Source organism: Geospiza fortis, unplaced genomic scaffold, assembly GCF_000277835.1.
Source record: "Geospiza fortis unplaced genomic scaffold, GeoFor_1.0 scaffold26, whole genome shotgun sequence".
Taxonomy (NCBI): domain Eukaryota; kingdom Metazoa; phylum Chordata; class Aves; order Passeriformes; family Thraupidae; genus Geospiza; species Geospiza fortis.
Genome location: NW_005054425.1, coordinates 1,763,902 through 1,764,278, shown reverse-complemented (window position 1 = coordinate 1,764,278; position 377 = coordinate 1,763,902). Strand labels below are relative to the sequence as shown.

The following is a 377-nucleotide window of genomic DNA, read 5'->3' as shown; positions in this document are numbered from 1 at the left end:
GACAGGCTGGCCCCCCACAGCACAGGGTGTCCCCACAGCACAGGGTGTCCCCACAGCACAAGGTGTCCCCCACAGCACAGGGTGTCCCCCCACAGCACAGGGTGTCCCTCACAGCACAGGGTGTCCCCCCACAGCACAGGGTGTCTCTCAGGACAGGGTGTCCCCCCCAGCACAGGGTGTCACACTGGACAGAGTGTCCCCCCAGGACAGGGTGTCCCCTATAGCACAGGGTGTCCCCCCACAGCCCAGCATGTCCCAGTGCTTTTCCCCCTCCGTCGCACGGTGTCCCCCCGGGCACAGGCCATCCCTCAGGGCACAGGGACCCCAATCCCAGTGTTCCCAATCCCTGCTGGTCCCTCAGGGGGGTCCCCCTGGCT

General features: G+C 67.1%; 1 protein-coding gene across 1 annotated transcript in view; it reads right to left on the bottom strand.

The window, feature by feature from the left end:
* Nucleotides 1–357: 357 nt before the first annotated feature.
* ATXN7L2 (ataxin 7 like 2) overlaps nt 358–377 on the bottom strand; it is a 6,632-nt gene continuing 6,612 nt past the window's right edge. The window contains 1 exon segment of the mRNA XM_031061753.1: nt 358–375. Coding sequence (XP_030917613.1) covers nt 358–375 — 18 coding nt within the window.